At 36.2% G+C, this 17,437-nt stretch overlaps 1 protein-coding gene across 1 annotated transcript; it reads left to right on the top strand.

Annotated features, from left to right (window-relative positions):
• The first annotated feature begins 1,856 nt into the window (after positions 1-1,856).
• Positions 1,857-16,733, top strand: dis3 (DIS3 exosome endoribonuclease and 3'-5' exoribonuclease). Its single transcript, XM_052545841.1, has 21 exons — positions 1,857-2,324; positions 3,424-3,581; positions 3,710-3,903; positions 4,449-4,522; positions 4,619-4,786; positions 9,293-9,454; positions 9,612-9,728; positions 10,418-10,555; positions 10,892-11,038; positions 11,122-11,238; positions 11,318-11,419; positions 12,306-12,370; positions 12,496-12,580; positions 12,674-12,801; positions 12,899-12,985; positions 13,133-13,289; positions 14,393-14,607; positions 15,125-15,293; positions 15,412-15,570; positions 15,688-15,810; positions 16,342-16,733. Exons 1-21 carry the CDS (start codon positions 2,106-2,108, stop codon positions 16,408-16,410), a joined length of 2,853 nt encoding a protein of 950 aa, XP_052401801.1. The 5' UTR covers positions 1,857-2,105; the 3' UTR covers positions 16,411-16,733.
• Positions 16,734-17,437: the final 704 nt, after the last annotated feature.

Here is a 17,437-nt window from a genome sequence, read left to right as displayed (position 1 = left end):
TTGGATTTACACAAGCTTCGGTCTGAATCCAGAACACCTGAGAAGAGATGATGCTGACCCTCAGAGGACCTCAGATGATGCTAACCCTGAAACAACAAACAGAACTAACAAATATTGCTACGAGTGTGACTGCATCATATAGGTTTTTGTGTGTATATTGTTTCAGTGAAGTTGGATTCATAAATAAAATATATTTTGTTGACATATGTGGTTGATACATATTATATCAAATAAAAAAAAAATCATCACATAGATATTAATTACTAATGTACAAATACAAATTTTACTGATTTTACACTTAAATCTTCTTCTCCCAGAATGTACATGTATGAAAATTATAGCTTTATAGCTAAAATATATGGCAATATCACAATTGCCATAGGGCAATATATTTCAATATGATTGCATGCTAAAAATCATAAGTTACATAGATAATGGGTCATTTCCGATTCCTGTAAAATTTATTTTCCTAATCACTGAAATGAATTGAATTGCCGGCATATTTTCTAGTGTTGTATGATTGCACAGTGAAAAGTAGCATAATAATTCCTCTTCTTCTCATAGCATGTGGTTCACTGTAAAACACTCTTCATATTTCAAAGTATGGCTTTTGTGTGAGTCATGAATAAAGGCAGCAGTGCAGTTGTTTGCTCTGTTGAGTTATTAGAGGAAAACAGTTTTGGAGCTGGCTAGGTAAGACTGTATGCGCAAGACTGTAATTTCTGACCTATCTGTCTGGGATCTGAGGAAACACATCAAGCACACCCTCACACATTTTCTCTCACACTTATAGAGCCTGCAGTCTGCAACATTTGAATTGAAACATGGCATTACTACAGCTAAGCTTCAGCCAAGTAACATTCATACGAATGATTACTGATATTTTGGTTATTAGGTATTTGTGTTCGAGCCTTTTGGTTCATCATTTAACAATGTATTCTGCCCTCTGATCTAGGGCTCTGACTCATGTGTATATCAGAATATAATTATATGAATGCTGATGATGTGAACACGTTACAACTTTAAAACTAAGCTCTTAAACTTTTAACATTTCCAGTCACCTTCAAGTTACGCTGCTCTGAAAACAAACATCTAAGGACTGAAATGCACTATAAAAGCTCTTATATATGGAAAATGTTTATAAATACAATATTGTATTAGCATTAATTTTAACATTTATAAAAAGTAATCATATTTATTTAAATTCTGAATTTCTTAGATTGTTCATGAACAGATTTTAATTTGAATTAACTGTTTTTAACATTATGCGCAATATTTATCTGAGATAAAAAGCTTTTGTATTCAAAGGGGTATTAAGCAGGTGCCAGGGGAAGCTTGGAAATACTGTGATTGTGCCTTTTCTAAATCTATAAATGAAATAAAGGATATCATGATATCCTTGATATCCTAAAACATGTTAGGGTTATAAAGAATTCAAATGGTAATAAAATAAACAAAAACTAAAATGTATTTTAAACACTTATGTCAATACATAATTTAAATTCCATTAAATATTTTTTCACGTTTTTTAATAGGCATCACAAAAAGCTTTCAGCAGTGCTCAATTGCAAATTAAGGCCTTCTAAGAACTAAATTGTAAATTGAACCTGAGAGAATTAAATCAATATGCGAACATAAATATATACCCAGAAATACATTTAGATTAATAAAATGACATTAGCTTTGCATGACTTTCCACACACAGTGGCGTGCCTCATCTCGGATAAAAGGTCTCTGTTGCCCTCTAGCGGTGTCAGAAAGTAAACCAACTCAGTTTTAGCCCCTCCCCATTAAACATTAAAATGGCCAGTCAATAGCATTCGAAGTGTTTAGAACAGTAAGGGACCAGCTAGTTTATAAACAGAATATACTGTGGCTGTTTGGAGCATCCCGATAGTTTGTAATTCAAACAAATACACGGTGTGTCGTTTTATATGTGCGTTTTATCTGTTGTGCTGTTTAAAATACGATACAGAACCTCTCCGTCTCTGACTCACTCCGGGATAATATTTGGTTGGCGCACCGGTACACACGTGGGTTAACTGCGTGGTGTGTTTTGGTGGAAAAGCTCCTCGAAAACCACCGTCGATCCGGTAATTTGGACCATGCTGAAATCCAAGACATTTGTGAAGAAGACCCGCGCTGGTGGAGTGTTGAAAATAGTGCGCGAACATTACCTGAGAGATGACATCTGGTGCGGAAGTGAAGTTTGTAAGGAGTGTAAAGATGAAGCGCCTGTGCTGCAGGAGGACGCGTGCATAGAGAGCAACCTGTGCTCATATCCGCACTATCTAATCCCAGACACCAATGTACTTTTACATCAGGTATCTACTTTTTATTTAGTTCAATATTTCTTTTTTTATTGATATAATCTTATTAAAATAAGCGTATTTGTTGTGAACAACTTTTGTAAACAATTAACTGTCATCAAAGTATTTGTATAAGAATTTGAGGACGTCTTATTTAGTCAATGTAACGTTATATAGCTAAACTACAAACCAAATAAATCTATTACACATAAAAGAGGCAGGGTTTCCGGTTATTTTATATAACATTCATTCATTCATTCGTTCGGCGTTAAAGGTTTCATTTCTAAGTGGGTGGCCCAAAAGCGCGAATCTTAGAACACTGCGTCATAATTCATTCTTTATCATAAAAACTGTTACATGTCAACAGTAACACAATTTGTGGAATTTCAAATGTTCTTAATATGTAAATAAGACATTTTATAATGAAACATGCGCCAATTTGCATATATTACAGAATATAAGTTATTTTGTTGTATTGTTGGTGTTTAAGGTTATAACATGGAATTTAACATTTTCCTTTTCATCACTCCATAAATAAGACAAAATAAATTAATAAATTATATCCATATTTTTAGGAATAAGAGATTTATGGTTAGTTAAGATAGGACAATAATTGGCCAAGATGCATCTATTTTAAAATCTAGAATCTGAGGGTGCAAAAAAATATTGAGAAATATTGAGAAAATTGCCTTGAAAGTTATCAAAACAAAGTCCTTAGCAATGCATATTACTAATCAAAAATTAGGTTTGGATATATTTAAGGAAAACAAATTTACATTATCTTCATGGAACATGATCTTAATATCCTAATGTTTTTGACATAAAAGAAAAATAAATAATTTTGACCCATACAATGTATTGTTGGCTATTGCTACATATATACCCGTGCTACACATGACATATGGTTTTATGGTCCAGGGTCACAAATATTGAATTACAATAAACAGTCGCAAATAAAGTTTAAAAAAAAATATACGCTTAAATGTGTATTTTGGATATTTTCTCTCCACTGGTCTGAAAAGCCACATTTCATAATTGACCAGTCCAGTGCATGAATAGCACAATAGTCTTGCCTTAAATGAGCCTAAACTGATTTGGTATTCTCTTCTGACAGATTGACATCCTTGAGCACACTCTGATCAGGAACGTCATCATTCTCCAGACAGTTTTACAAGAGGTCAGGCACAGGAGTGCCCCAGTCTACAAGAGAATCAAGGATGCTATTCATGAGAAGGAAAAGCACTTCTACACGTTCACTAATGAGCATCACCGGTAACGCATCCTAAGAGGCTGGATTCATCCTAACACTAGTTTTTGATTTGGCTTGAATACAAGTTCACAGACAGTTCTTGATGTTAGGGCTGTGCATGTCAGTGTCTCATTTTTATTTTTGTTTTAAGGGAGACATTCATTGAACGAGAGCCAGGGGAAAGTGCTAATGATCGTAATGATCGAGCCATCCGTGTCGCTGCTAAATGGTACGCAGATCACCTCGCTAAAAACACCAACGGTGGTTCACTGAAGGTGGTTCTGCTGACTGATGATCGGGCCAATAAAGAGAAGGCTGAGCAGTATGGTCTGACTGTGTACAGATGTAAGAGACACTTTTTTGTGTGTTCTTTTTTCGTTGTACTCGATGGTATAATACTGTTGTTTTTTTCCCCTTTATATTCTTCCATTCAAAGCTTGAGCATGTTATTTTTCTCTTCAAACTAAAACACTGAATACATTTATAATGTTACTAAAAATTTTAAATAAATGTGATGAATGAATGAAGCAGCCCAAATGCTTAAAACATATATAGAAAAGAGTACACACACACTCATATGTATATGTGTGTATATACTGTGAGTGTGTGTGTGTATATATATATATATATATATATATATATATATATATATATATATATATATATATATATATATACTGTATATTTATAGTTATTTTAAATTGTAATATTTTACAGTATAATTGTTCCTCAATCAGTTAAATGCAGCCTCTTAAGAGACTTCTTAAGACATAAAGAAATCTTACCAAATAATAACTAATTTTTAGTAATTTTTAATTGACAGCCCTAATCTTCATATGTGGCATAAATGTGACACTTTTTTTTTTTTTGTATGTTCTTTTTTCGCGTAGGTGAGGAGTATATCAAGAGCTTGATTGGCAACCCTGAGCTTGTGGACAGACTCGCATTGAAACCTGATGACCAAGTGCGTACACTGTGATGGATGATCAAAAAAGCTGGTTTTTATTGTTTTATCTTATATTACATTATGTTATGATTTGTCTTTTATGATTCATTATAGAACGAAATCATTGGCAGTAAGTTGCTGTTTCCAGAACATCTGCCCTTATCCAGGATTCAGAGTGGCATTAAGAACGGAGGACTGCTTCAAGGCACGTTCCATGCCAACAGAGATAACTACCTGGAGGGCACGGTCTTTATAAATAGAGAGGGGGAGGATATCAATGAGGTAAGGAGGCTATCACGTAGAAACAAAAGACATTGATTATTTTAGTTTAATAAATTAAATGATTATTGTTTTCCTAGGATTTTTTTGTTGTTGTACTTAAAAAAAAAAAAAAAAAAAAAAAAAGTTAGTTCACCCAAAGATGAAAATGTACTCCCCCCTCAGACCAGAGTTTGTTTCTTCATTTTATTTCAGTCATTTGGAGAAATTGAGCATTACTAAACTTGCGCACAAATGGATCCTCTGCAGTAAATGGGTGCCGTCAAAATGAGAATTGTTTTAAATCCAATCCATTTTATTTCTATAGCACATTTTACAAACACAAAGTTTCCAAAGGGCTGCACAAAAGACTCAAAACATACAAAGCAATTAACATATATAGAATACAAAAGATAAAAATAATAAAAACCACATATCAGTTTTACCTCTGATAAAAACAACTAGAATTAAAAGTTAGTGAACTAACTTTGATGTTGGCTTGGCCATCTTGGCCATGGAGCAAAAGAGCCACAGTACTTGTGTGCCCTACATTCTTGAGTTGCCCTGCTGCAAAAAATTAAAAAAATAATACCATAAAAAATACACCTGCAACAGTCTTTTTCCATGGTCCCTTGCTGTTTTCTTTTTTAATAAAAAGCCTGGGCTATGATAACAGCTACGACAGGGTTGTCTAGCTGGATGTGAAATAAGTCATGCCTATTTTTCTCGTGTATGTATTTCACAGTCCTGTCACCGTCGCGTTGTGGGCAACGACACACTCGATAACTGAAACAATGCATTTTAAATCAAGGAGATCAAAAGGGGTCCAAGCACAATGGTGTGTATAGATGATGCAGTTACACAATGGACATGTATCTTTTCAAGTAAATTATGAGTCCTTTTGTTAGTACTATTATATGCACAACATGAAAATAGATAACTATCAGTGTCCCTTCTTCACTTTTTCAGTAATGTGTGATAACTTGATAAAAATATTGGCAATACTATTAAAATATGTTAAAATTTAATGATATCTAGGAGATGATGTTCAAGTCTTTGAACAGATGAGGTGTGCTATATTTTTTCTAACTTATTGGACTTACGGTTTTAATAAAAATAAATATTAAAAATCATAAAAATCCCATAGACTTTAATTGTCAGGATGTTCAGATGAGCCAAGCTCCAAATCCCATTAGACTCAATCAAAGTTAGCTTCTATGAACTATTTCTAATCAATTTAAACTCATTCAAACTCGTGTAATATTTCAAATTTATTTATGTGCATAAATAAAACATTTATAAATATTCATTATAATTTTTTATAAACTTCAATAAGGCCCAATATAGTAATAATGCTAAAACTATAATCTCCTAAATACCATTCAATTTGACTCTATTTTCACGTTGTGCATATAATAGTACTCATAGAAGGAATCATAATTTACTTGAAAATAGGATATTTATGTATTTATTTGTAAGAACTGCTTTGTCTCTAAATATATCTTGAAGTATTTAGTATTTATCCTGTGGCGCCATCGTGTGGACAACATACTGAAAGCAGCTGGTGAATGCAATCTCTTTTAATATTCAATCCAGCATCAATACCTATTTTGCACACATACACAGCTCAAAAACACCTGAATTCTGCTCTTCTTGTGTTCTAATGGGTGGATTGTGTGAGACATAATTTATTAATGAGATCTGACCCGATAATAATAACATATGTTGGTTTAGCTTGTCAGTGTGAATGAAATGTGTATTTATTTGTCCGATCTCGCCCCAAAACACGGCTGTCATGTAACTTTTTTTCCCTTCACAATGTCAAATATTGCGTTTTGCACACATACACGGCTCAAAAACCCCTGGATTTTGCTCTCGTTGTGTTCTAAAGGGTGGATTGTGTGCATTCTGAATATATATTTTATTTTAAGATGCTCTTAAAAAATATATATAAATGACTTTACCACAGGGAACTACACTAACTTTTTCCACTGGTGGCTCTTATCAGTCACCACTTTTTCAGTTACTGGCACAAAACATGATTTGGTCGCCCAAATTATTTATAGTAATTACTGGATAAAAATGAACAATAATGAAACTGTATTGCATACAGATGTGCTTTTTGTTTTACTTGCCATCTTTTAAACCACATGCCTTGTTCTATTTCTTACAGTAGACACAGTGCATTGCTCTGTCTTGTAGCTGGGGTTAGAGTTGTACAGAAAGAAAGTATACTTGTAAAGAAAGAAACACTTAATCAAAACATGGTCAGGTCCCTAATTATTATTATTTTTTTTAATAAATTTCACTGGTAGCCTACAGTATAAAGAATTTTTGGGTATAATATTTCACCGATTTCACACACTATTTTGCCATACTCACTTACATAAATGAACTAGTGGCCTGCACCCACTAGTAAAACAATTCTATCTGATTTTTGGATTGACTTTGGATAAATTCTTGTACTACAAGGTAATTCAATCAAGAGCAGTGAGTGATTTACTTTCATTTTCATACATTAAAGACACTGACAGCAGAGCTAGTGAATTAGGCGCGGTCGCCTTAAGAGACAAACGCATCCATTATAATGATACACATCCGGTTTTTTTGCAACTCTTTACTTTGACTTAAGACATAAACACATAATCTTTCGAACACATTTTCCAACACGGGTATTTCGACATATTTTGTATGTACTTGTTGTCGGTACAAAAGCAAGAAGACTTTGAGACGAGTCTCTGCTTGCTCCCTGAACACCAGAACACCGCGCTGCTGAATTGAGCTCTTTCGCTTTTCGCTCTTTTTTTCTGTTTATTTAAACTGCGATTCGTATTTGTTCGTTCAGGTGCAGGAGGACGTGAACGTCCTGAACGAGAGCTCTGTTCAGTGTTAATGTCCGTGAGACGCGGCTCTCTCTCGCACCGAACACAGCGCGAGTCACCAGCTGCTCAGTTCAGCTTTCCCGCAGCGCGGGGCTGAAGCCAACTCGATGTGTTGAATGCTCGGAGCACGTTATAAAACGTATTCTTAAAATACACATTTCTGTTTTAATAAATGCTCATATTAAATCATAGCATAACACATAAGTAGGTACAAAAATAATCAGTGATGCAAATGCTGATGCATTTTTGCAATGATGCAAAAAAACATTTTTGTCGCAGTGTAGCTCTGCTTTACCATGTTATCCAACGCTGAGCATCGCAGACTTTCAGTCTGACAGAGAAATCTCACAAGCACATATAAACACTCATTTTTATGTGTATAATATATTCTTCTAATTGTTTTGTGCCGTTTCGCTGCAGTGTTTTCATGTGAAGGCTGTAAATGTGGACTTCAAGTGTTCATACATCGCGAGCTCCCGGACATTTGGCTGCCGCGAAAATATCATGTTATTACTTTAAACAGTTCAGAAACATCTGAATTTAGCTCTTGGTGTGTTCTAACGGGTAGATTGCGTGCAATCGCCGATATAATTTAATAATAAAAGGTCTTAAATAAGAATAAATTCGCTCGTTGTGAGCTCCGTGGAGACAGCCTGAGCTGAGCAGCAGCTGATTCTTCTCTCGTCTTTCTGATTGATCTCTGCCCAGAAATAAATTATTAATGAGCCCTAACCCCTGTAATAATCAGATACGTTGGTTTAGCTTGTCAGTTTGAGGGAAATTGTATTATTTACTTGTATTTTTAACCGGTTTAAAAGTGAAACGAAACCCGACTCCGCCCCTAAATCTCATTGCAACTGTAGGGGCGCAATTTTTCTCAGACAATGTAAGTCTATGGGTAATGAATTTTGACATTTAAAAATTAATAAAAAAAAAAGTCTGATCAGTCTGAAAAGATATAGCACACACCACCGCTCTATCCCGCAGGTGTCTGCCGAGTTTGGGGCTTGTGGCTTTAAAGCCCTAGGAGGAGTAGCGTACAGAATTTCTGTCAGAAAAATAATAATAAGAAAAAAAAGAAGAAGTTTAAATAGCATAACAGCAACATAATAATGCACAACAAGTAATCCACGTGACTCCGGTCCACCAGATAACGTCTTGTGAAGTGAAAAGCTGTGTTTGTAAGAAACAAATCCATCATTAGAACATTTTTAACTTCAGACTGTAGATTCCACTGAAATTACAAGTCCATGATCCATAATGTTCTGTGTATTCACAGGAGAACGTAATATTATGGATAGAGGACTCGTATTTGAGCTGGAAGTAATGGTTTAAAGTTTAAAACTGTCTTAGAAACGTGCAGCTTTGCGATTCGGTGGCTGTTAATTGATGGATTTTAGTCGTGTGTAGTGTTGTGATGTTTTTATCAGCTGTCTGAACTCTCATTCTGGCGGCACCCATCCACTGCAGAGGATCCGCTGGTGAGGAAGAGATGTAAAGCTAAATTTCCCCAAATCTGTTCCCATGAAACTCATCTACGTCTTGGATGGCCTGAGTAGATTTTAAGCAAATGATCATTTTTGGGTGAACTATTCCTTTAAAAACATTTGCGAGCAGGAAATTATTTTAACATCACGTGTTCTGGCAGGTTCTACTTCAAGGCCTTCAGAATTTAAACCGGGCCGTTCATCAGGATGTAGTGGCTGTTGAACTGTTTCCCAAAGAACGCTGGGTTGCTCCATCGTCTGTTGTGCTGCAGGATGATAGTCCAAATGATGAAGATGCTGAGGAAGATGAGACTGAAAATAAGGTTGAATAAGTCATTTGACTTTAAAAGAATTGTTTCAAGGTCACCGTGTCGTTGAATCCCAAAGGTTCTGTTTTGGAAGCTGTGTAGTGTAGAACTCATAACTATAACAGTGTACTGAATGTTGGAATATCTTTATGACCTGTATGTTGTGTTGTAGCTGAAGGGTGTGCCACCTGACTCTAGCGTTCTCAAACCCACGGGACGAGTGGTGGGCGTTATAAAGAGGAACTGGAGGCCTTACTGTGGAATGCTCTCACAGTCAATGATCAAAGAGGTAACAGTGCTTCATCGCTAGACAATAATATAAACCAGTTTTATTTGTAGAGCTGGGATATCTGCATTCCCACTAGACAATTTTCACTCACTGAGTTCAGTCGATTTTAAAGACAACTATCAACTTGCTTAAAATTACTGTCGTGATGGTGAATTGAGCCCTTGGTACATTAAAAATAAATAAAAAAATTGTGCAAAGGGTGATTGTTATACATGGTGATTGTATAAGTGTTTATTTATTTAGAAGTCTGGGCTCAGTAAGTTTATTCATTTATTTATTTATTACTTCATATTACATTTATTATTCATTTCTTAAATTAAAAGAAAACAACTTTTATTCAGCACAGCGGCGGCCAGTTCATAAAAGAAAATGACTACACTACACACTGCTTCATTTAGGGTTAAAATAATTGTAGCCAAACATGTAACATGCCAGAATGTTAATCACTGCAGTAATAATCCAATTCTATCCAAATGGGTTTTTTTTTTTTTTGGACAGACAGTGTATATCAACGTTTTTAAAAAAAAAAATAAGCATAAGAGACCGAGATCAACAAACAATATAATAATAAAATGCAGTTTTTGTTAATATAACCACTGTATTTTGATGACTGTTAAGTCATTTTAAGAATCTATGTTTCTTGAAAAATCGGATGCATTGCGTTAATTAACTTTTGAATTTCACACCAGGCAACAAGGCACCTCTTCACCCCAGCAGACCGCCGCATCCCACGGATCCGTATTGAGACCAGACAAGCCGCCAATCTGGCTGGACAGAGGATTATGGTTGCTATCGATGGCTGGCCTAAAAACTCCAGATACCCAAACGTAAGTGTTCGTGATTTACAGTCTCATTTTATTCAGACTTTTATACAGACTTCCTCAGAGATGCTTGTTTTGCAGTAGGTTATTTTTAATTTTATTAGTTTGTTTATATAGGGATGGTAAAAAATCATTTTATCCAGAAAAATATGCATTGTACATAAGAGTATAGCATATGCTAGTTTGGTTCTCGAGTCCTTAGAAAGGCGTGATGCAAACTTGCATTGAGGATTATTAATCATGCTAATTGTGTATTAATAGCCACCTTTTCTGAATTTTTATTTAGCATGCGTGTGGAGGCTTGGATGCTGAGATTATATTTTTTTTCTCAATGTCTCTCAGGGTCACTTTGTGAAAAACCTTGGCACTGCTGGAGATAAAGAGACTGAGACCGAGGTGCTTCTCCTGGAGCATGATGTTCCTCACCTGCCCTTCTCTCCGGCTGTTCTGAGCTTCCTACCCAAGATGCCCTGGAGTATCACTGAGGAGGTAGTGTAGTCCTGCGTGTCCGAATGTTTCATGAAAACTGTTCAAATGCTCAAAGCTTGATCTTTATCTGTGCTTTCCTGCAGGATATGAAGGTCAGAGCAGATCTCAGACACCTCTGTGTGTGTAGTGTGGATCCTCCTGGCTGTACGGATATTGATGATGCGCTTCATTGTCGGGAACTAGAGAATGGAAACTTGGAGGTATAGCAGCTTGTGGAAATGATCACAGGTGGTAATTCCGTCGGGTTTTTGTATTGAGGGTGGTATGCTTTTGTTTTAGGTTGGTGTTCACATTGCAGATGTCAGCCATTTTATTCGGCCAGGAAATGCTCTAGATCAAGAGGCAGCAAGCAGAGGCACTACAGTCTACCTTTGTGGAAAGGTACGTATGGAATAATAATGGGCTGTAATAACAAATAGAAATGCACTCTAAAATGAAAAATAGTGTCCCAAATTGAAAGTTCTGGATTTGCAGGGCCAAAAGCCTGGAAATATAAACAAATCAACATATTAGAAAGATTTCTGAAGGATCATTCAGCTTTGTAATCACAGGAATAAACATAAATACTGTATTTTCCGGACTATAAGTCGCACTTTCTTGCGACTTATAGTTAGGTGCGACTTATTTATCAAAATTAATTTGACATGAACCAAGAGAAAACATAACCGTCTACAGCCGCGAGAGGGCGCTCTATGTTGCTCACTGCTCCTGTAGTCTACCACTAATAAACATCGAGCGCCCTCTCGCGGCTGTAGACGGTAATGTTTTCTCTTGGTTCTAAATAAATGGGACTTATGTTTTTTTCCTCATGACGTATTTTTGGAGTGATGCGACTTATACTCAGGTGCGACTTATAGTCCGAAAAATACGGTAATTGCATTTTACAGTATATTACAATAGAAGAGTTTTAAAATTTTAATATTTCAAAATATTACTGTTTTTACTGTATTTTTCATTAAAGAAATTATAAAATCTTACCAACCCCAAACATGTTAATAAAACTATTCAGTTGAACAGTTAAATGAAAATTTGATAATTTGCTGTGTTGGGGAAAAATATATATTTTAGTGTAGTTCTTAAGATTCAGACTTTGGCTAATTTTTCCTTTCAGGAGAAAAATGAAAATGGAATTTAATTTATTTAGGCATTTTAATGGCTGAATTTATGATCTATGGATTAGTAATTTTATATGCAACCTTTAATCTTGTAGAGTCTTTGTGAATATACTTTTAACTGAATTAGTAAATAGAACCATTTCTTTTCACAGAGAATTGACATGGTTCCTGAACTTCTGAGTTCCAACTTGTGTTCTCTGCGATCCAATGTTGAGAGGTGTGCTTTCTAGCATAACTACCAGTACTCAAGTGGATACCTTTTTGTCTACTCTTCTTATTATATATTTACATAGTAAACATAATTTGAAACCTTCACTGTCTGATGAACACTTCCTCCCTCAGGTTAGCATTCTCTTGTATTTGGGAGATGAACCACAATGCTGAAATCATCAAAACTCGCTTCACAAAGAGTGTCATTAACTCCAAGGTTTGCTGCGTCTAATTTTCAAAAATGGGTTTAAAATGATGGGTTATGATTGAATGTGCACTGTAAGGAACTGGTGTTGTTTTTTCACCTAAGGCCTCCCTTACATACGCCGAAGCTCAGATGAAGATCGATGACACCACCATGAATGATGACATCACGAAGAGCCTGCGGGGCCTCAACAGACTGGCCAAGATCTTAAAGGGTCGGAGGACTGAAAAAGGGTATTTACATTTGAATAAAATATATTTTTTAAACACAGCTTTATGCATGAAGCAGTTGATCCAGTTTGTAAGAGTTGCTTGTTTGACTCGTTTTCAGAGCACTGACCCTCTCCTCTCCTGAAGTGCGTTTCCATATAGACAGTGAGACGCATGACCCCATAGATCTGCAGACCAAAGAACTCAAGTGAGTGCTATATACATCTTTCTGACAGAGTTGTTAAAATGGTCATGTTTTGATTTTACTCGATTGTATGGCAAAATATAATATCGTTCCCAAACTGTCTGTGTCTGGATTCTTGAAGTTCGAACATTGACAAACATCTTTTTCCAGGGAGACAAATTCAATGGTGGAGGAGTTCATGTTGCTGGCGAATATCTCTGTAGCGCAGAAGATCTATGATGAGTTCTCCGAATGTGCCCTACTGAGGAAACACCCCTCACCACCGCCATCAAACTACGACATCCTCATTAAGGCTGCAAAATCAAAGGTGGGTGGAAGTTTCATTTTTATAGAACCCACACCAAAGAGGCTTTGTCTTATGATGCTGAACACTACACTGAACAGATTCCTGATGGGTTTTGGCTGTGGAAATCACAACACAAACATTTATAAACGTTGCATACACACAAATTGGGCATAGAAATTGCGCACACAATTTTGTACTCTCATATCGGGATTTAGAAAAAAATAAACTTGGCATAAGAATTTTGCGCTTGATCACTTTTTTTCTGTTGCACTCTGTTTTAATAACAGTGAGGAGTGCTATAGATCTTAAATCTAGATGTTCACCTTATCAGCAAAATTGCATAAATTAAGTTTGATTTTAATTGTTTAAAACAATTTAACTACCAACTATATTCTAAAGTATTTATCTGAGAACTTTATATAGTATATATATATATATATATGCAAAATCAATAACGGATACTGATGATTTTAAGCAATAAAAATTGTGTATGGCACAAATAGCATTTATAGTCTGTATCTCATATTTCCTTAATGTCTTGAACCTTAAACGGTGTTAAATATGGTTTCACGTGGATGGGAATATGCATAGAAATAATGTGGAGATGAGGTTATGCATAGTAAAACGAGGCGTTGTAAGCTCCATGTTTGGTGATTTTGGGGAGGAGACGAGATGGAGATGCACTTACGCACAATCTAGTGAAGTGACATTCAGCCAGTATGGTGACCCATACTCAGAATTTGTGCTCTGCATTTAACCCATCCGAAGTGCACACACACAGAGCATTGAACACACAATCTTCCCCTGACTGGGATTTATAAAGGGATTTTTGGGCAGGTTCTGGCGTATATTCACACACACAATCTCAGCATCATGGGTAGTGTCAGAATGATTGATACCGTTTCAGACCTATTTCAAAGGAGACTTCACCTTGAGTGTATCAGGGCTTTTACACCAGTAGGTGGCGAGCAGTGAGTGTCTTCTCTATTGTGGAAGCTAGAGCATCCCACACATTTTTCATGCTGCAACCCATCTAGATGGGTATAATCATCCCCACATTTTAAATGTTTGTCCGAATTTTGGTCATTTCCTTCGATTTTTGCCTTATTCCCTTTTTTTTCCAGGACCTTGACATCCACACAGATTCAGCCAAAGCTCTGGCTGATTCCCTGAACAATGCGACAGTTAAGAACTTTCCGTACTTCAACACCCTGCTGAGGATTCTGGCCACCCGCTGCATGATGCAGGCTGTGTATTTCTGCTCTGGCATGGACAGTGATTTCCACCATTATGGCCTGGCATCACCCATTTACACACACTTCACATCCCCCATCAGGAGGTGAGGCGCACTGGACCACTGGAGTCCATTTAAAGGAACAGTTGACCTAAACATGAACCTTTTCTCATGATTTGCTTCTCATGCCAACCCACATGTGTATGCCTTTCTTCAGATGAACACAAACAAAGGTTTATAGAAAAATACTCTTGAGTCCATATAATGCTAACTAAATGGGGGCCCAAACATTGATGCTTCAAAAACCCACACTGCCATTATGACGGGAATCCATGCAACCCTAGTAGATGAAAAACAGGGAAAAAATACTAATATTAAAAACCTATTTGAAATACAAGGCGTTACTTCTCAAGATACTGTTGAATGTGCATTCATAAGAGGGTTGCATATGGCAGTTTTGTGAAGCAATTGTTAATAGTTAGTTTAAAGAGTCAGTTAAAGGTTTTTAACATTGTTTATCTGGTGTTTTGAAATTGTGGAAAATCAACCTAACAACCGTTACTTGTCCGACATTGTAGAGAGATCATTCCAATGTGTCCAATAATGTTTTTTTCTTTTGTAGATATGCTGATATCATAGTTCACCGTCTGTTAGCAGTGGCTATTAATGCAGACAGTACATACCCAGAATTGATGGACAAGCATAAGCAGTCATCCTTATGCAACAACCTCAACTACAGACACAAAATGGCCCAGTATGCACAGAGAGCCTCAGTGGCGTTCCACACTCAGGTAAAGTGCAAACCAAAAAATCCTGACTTCAATGGTTTTTGGAATAACTGTCGCAGTAAGAATATATATATATATATATATATATATATATATGTTGTCTTTAATCTTTACCCTTTAGCTATTCTTCAAGAACAAGGGAATCATAAATGAGGAAGGCTTCATTCTTTTTGTAAGAAAAAATGCCATTATCATCCTCATCCCTAAGTTTGGAATGGAAGGCACTGTGTTCTTTGAAAACAAGGACAAACCCAGCCCTCGTCTCAAATTTGATTCTGAGGTATGGATAAACGTTGATATCGGTGTGTGAGGCCAGGAGTTATTAGCCTTACAGGTCACGTTCATAAGATGATACATGCTTATGTATACATGATAGAACCATTTTTTTTCTCCTCAGGGTCCTACACTCGAAGTGGAGGAACACACGTTCCACATGTTTGACAAAGTTAAAGTAACGATCAGCGTGGACGCTTCCAACATCCAGCATCAAAGGATCAGGATGGCTCTCATTGAACCTGTGGTAGGTTTTTGTTTTCTAACTTCTAAATGATGATATGCGTCTCCAACACTGCGCAAGTTTCAAGTCTTTTGAATCCATTCACATTTCTTACAGTAAAATATTTTGAACTCGTTTGTATGATTTACAAGGTAAAAAGCTGTTTAATAAGCCCCTTTTCACAAACTAAATCTCTAGGCTGATCAGGACTCTGACATGAAGGTGTTTTATATCCTCTTGATGAGCATCATTTACGATAATTAAGGGATTTACGCATTACACAACATCTTGCCAATAAGTATAATAATAAATGCACAAAAATATATATATATTTCTTTTTTACAGTAACCATGAGTGTACATTTTCATTTATCCTTTATGTCCCCATAGTTTATGGCTTATTTGTGGTGATATCTCCCCTCAGTTTCAAAACTTGTTTATTGTTATTAAATACTACTCTAGATGTTAGATGATCAGGATCAAACAGTTGAAACTATATAGAAATAACTTTTTTTTTTTTTTTTAAACCACTAGTATCATTTTGTTTTTTTTCCAGATCCCTGGGGTTAGTGTACCTGTACCCGAGTCTGAACCAGTGGCCAAAAAAGCCAAGCTTGACTGCTGACACCTGAGCACCAAGAGCCAACAGAATTACTCGAAAGCAAACATCACAGGAAAAGCCTTCCGGTTCATCTACAAGGGAAACTTGTGTGAATGCATAAGTGGAAAATATTGAAATGAATGGAGTGTGTTTTGTTGTTGTTTTTTTATCAATTTACACCTGTTTTTGCTTTTGTCTACATTTTAACTTGTTAATGTACTGGTTTTTATAGTCTTAGACAAACGGTGGAATTATTATACATTCCATTTGAGCAATAGTGTTGTGTTGCCATCCTTCAAATCTGAGATTCATTGAAAACACAGCATATTAAAATGATTTAAATTCTGGTTTTCAGTTACACGTTTTGTCTTTTGAATACAACAATTTGAACTGGGCTTTCACAGAGCTAATATTCTGTTATATTCAGGGTTGTCACTCACTCTGATCAATGAATTTCCATTACTTAAAACCAAAGTGCCAAACCCCAACATTTAATTTTGAAGTTGACACCAGTTTGATTTTAACTTTGTTGATGTTCAAAAAACATTTGGCTAAAAAATATTTTTAATACGATCCACATGAACACCCAAGCCTCAAGTCTTTTTGGGTATGATGCTACAAGCTTTGCTCATCATCATTTGGGAATGATCTGCCATTCTTCTCCTCATCTCTTCACCTCTCAAGCTCTGCCAGGTTGGAAAGGGGCAGATGCTCTTTTTCCAGAAACATTTGATTGGGTTCAAGCTTAGGCTCTGGCTGGGCCACTAAAGGACATTCACACATGTCTATAACCCACTCTTGCTATGTTTAGGGTCATTGTCCTGTTGACAGGTGAACCTTCAGTCCAGTCTAAGCTTCTGAACACTCTGGACTAGGTTTACATTAAGGCTATCTCAATATTTTAGAGCACTGAGCTTTTCTTCTACTCTGATGAGTCCCTCAGTCCTCGCTGCTGATAAAAGCCCCACAGCAGGAGTCTGCTACCAGCACACTTTACTTTGTGACGCTACTCTGCAGGTTATCAGCAGTGCAAGGGGAGGTTCATCAGACC

Source organism: Carassius gibelio, chromosome B1, assembly GCF_023724105.1.
Source record: "Carassius gibelio isolate Cgi1373 ecotype wild population from Czech Republic chromosome B1, carGib1.2-hapl.c, whole genome shotgun sequence".
In the NCBI taxonomy this organism is placed as follows: Eukaryota; Metazoa; Chordata; class Actinopteri; order Cypriniformes; family Cyprinidae; genus Carassius; species Carassius gibelio.
The sequence above is the reverse complement of the archived record's forward strand: the minus strand, read 5'-3'. Positions and strand labels throughout refer to the sequence as shown.

Excerpts from the sequence above, each read along its gene's own strand:
- dis3 (XM_052545841.1), top strand. The coding sequence starts at position 2,106 with ATGCTGAAATCCAAGACATTTGTGAAGAAGACCCGCGCTGGTGGAGTG. Across the intron at positions 12,802-12,898 it reads GGTCGGAGGACTGAAAAAGG|AGCACTGACCCTCTCCTCTC; the intron begins GTATTTACATTT and ends ACTCGTTTTCAG. Across the intron at positions 15,294-15,411 it reads CAGTGGCGTTCCACACTCAG|CTATTCTTCAAGAACAAGGG; the intron begins GTAAAGTGCAAA and ends TTTACCCTTTAG.